The sequence below is a fragment of the Stegastes partitus genome, unplaced genomic scaffold (assembly GCF_000690725.1).
Source record: "Stegastes partitus isolate 25-593 unplaced genomic scaffold, Stegastes_partitus-1.0.2 Scaffold1532, whole genome shotgun sequence".
Classification (NCBI taxonomy): Eukaryota; Metazoa; Chordata; class Actinopteri; family Pomacentridae; genus Stegastes; species Stegastes partitus.
This window is the reverse complement of record NW_007579263.1, coordinates 10,403-11,892: the sequence shown is the minus strand read 5'-3', so window position 1 is coordinate 11,892 and position 1,490 is coordinate 10,403. Positions and strand designations below refer to the sequence as shown.

The following is a 1,490-nucleotide window of genomic DNA, read 5'->3' as shown; positions in this document are numbered from 1 at the left end:
CAAAAACACACCTTTAACCCTCATCATCACCCCTCTAACCTGCTTATAGTTGGTCACTGCCTTGATGTGATGACCTGCAGTGATCAGAGCCACGTCTGCTGAGGGAATCTGGGATGTCAGCTGTCCAATGAAGAGGACGTTTTAAGTTTCATGACACACACTGTGGCAGTAAACGCCTTTATATTTACGTCACACGTGCACAGAGTTCACTCATTTCTCATCAAAAACTCATTTTCACCTGTTCAACGCATGTCACACCCGCGATGCCACCTCCCACGATCACAAACTTAAATGTTTTCTCCTTTTTAGCTGCCATTCCTCTCGAATGCTAACTAGCTAACAGGAGCTAGCCGAGCATTTTTCAGACACCGAAAAGTAAACAAACTGAATCTAAGACTCTTCATTTTCCTGCAAAACGACACTTATGCATATTTAAGCTTCATTTAGGTAGCGGTTGAGTGTAAAAATACTGATTAGGTAACGAGTAATTCTTGTGGGAGCTAGCCGGTTTTAGCACACATGAGAATGAAGTAGCGCAACTTCCGTGTTTACAGTTAGCTACGGCAAGCAACAGGAGGACTGAGAGCGCGTTTGGAAAATGGGCGTATTTAAATTCAGCACACATGCGATTGTGACACCTGCTGTTTGTGGAAGCAGGAATATCTCTTAGTGAAATTTGCATATTTTACATATCTCCCACTTCATTCACACCTACTGCTGCTGTTATGCTGTTATTGGGGCATAAAGAATTCAATGACTTACATTATACCTCATCCAGTTCTGTTTGCTGATGGAAATAGGTTTAAAGGTCCAATTTAACTCATGTAATGCAGTTTTCCACTTGACAAAAAGTGATTCCAGCCACTGCATTGTGACTGAAACATTAATATTGCATCAAAAAAGATTTAAATTAAGATTTAATTCATAAGTGTTACTGCAAAAAAAAAAAAAAAAATCTTTTTACAACAAACACTAAAGTTGAACAAAGACACACCTTTACTTTTATCATACATTGACTGTGTATTAACACGTTCTAAGCGTTTGACCCAGATAAAAGCAGCTGTAGATGGATATATAGTGGGGAGATGGTTTTCAGCAGATGATCACTTTTTGGCACAACATGGGCTACCAAACGCAAAGAAACGTTCATGTTTTTTCGTTTTATGATGTTGTCTTTGTCGTGTTAAGATAAAGCAATACAACAACCCTGCAGGTTTAGGGTTGAATTATTATTTTTCATCTTCACTAAACTGGGGCTGCATGGTGGGGCAGTGGTTAGCACTGTTGCCTCGCAGCTCGAAGGTCACCGGTTTGCATCCCGGTGAGGACACCCGGGATCTTTCTGCGTGGAGTCTCCATGTTCTCCCCGTGCAGCGTAGGTTCTCTCTGGGTTCTCTGGCTTCCTCCCACACAGTCCAAAAACATGCTGAGGTTAATTGGTGATTCTAAATTGTCCGTAGGCATGAATGTGAGTGTACTACACCTGTCCA

The 1,490-nt window shown here is 41.4% G+C and overlaps 1 protein-coding gene across 1 annotated transcript in view; it reads right to left on the bottom strand.

Annotated features, from left to right (window-relative positions):
- The window catches only part of pyroxd1 (pyridine nucleotide-disulphide oxidoreductase domain 1), an 8,522-nt gene extending 7,966 nt beyond the window's left edge, over positions 1 to 556 (bottom strand). Inside the window, exons 1-2 of the mRNA XM_008300391.1 lie at positions 239 to 556; positions 40 to 120 (exon numbers count right to left, since the gene is read on the bottom strand). Of these exons, the coding sequence (XP_008298613.1) occupies positions 40 to 120; positions 239 to 316 (159 nt within the window). The 5' untranslated portion in view covers positions 317 to 556. The remainder of the gene's footprint in view (positions 1 to 39; positions 121 to 238) is intronic.
- Between the last annotated feature and the right edge of the window lie 934 nt (positions 557 to 1,490).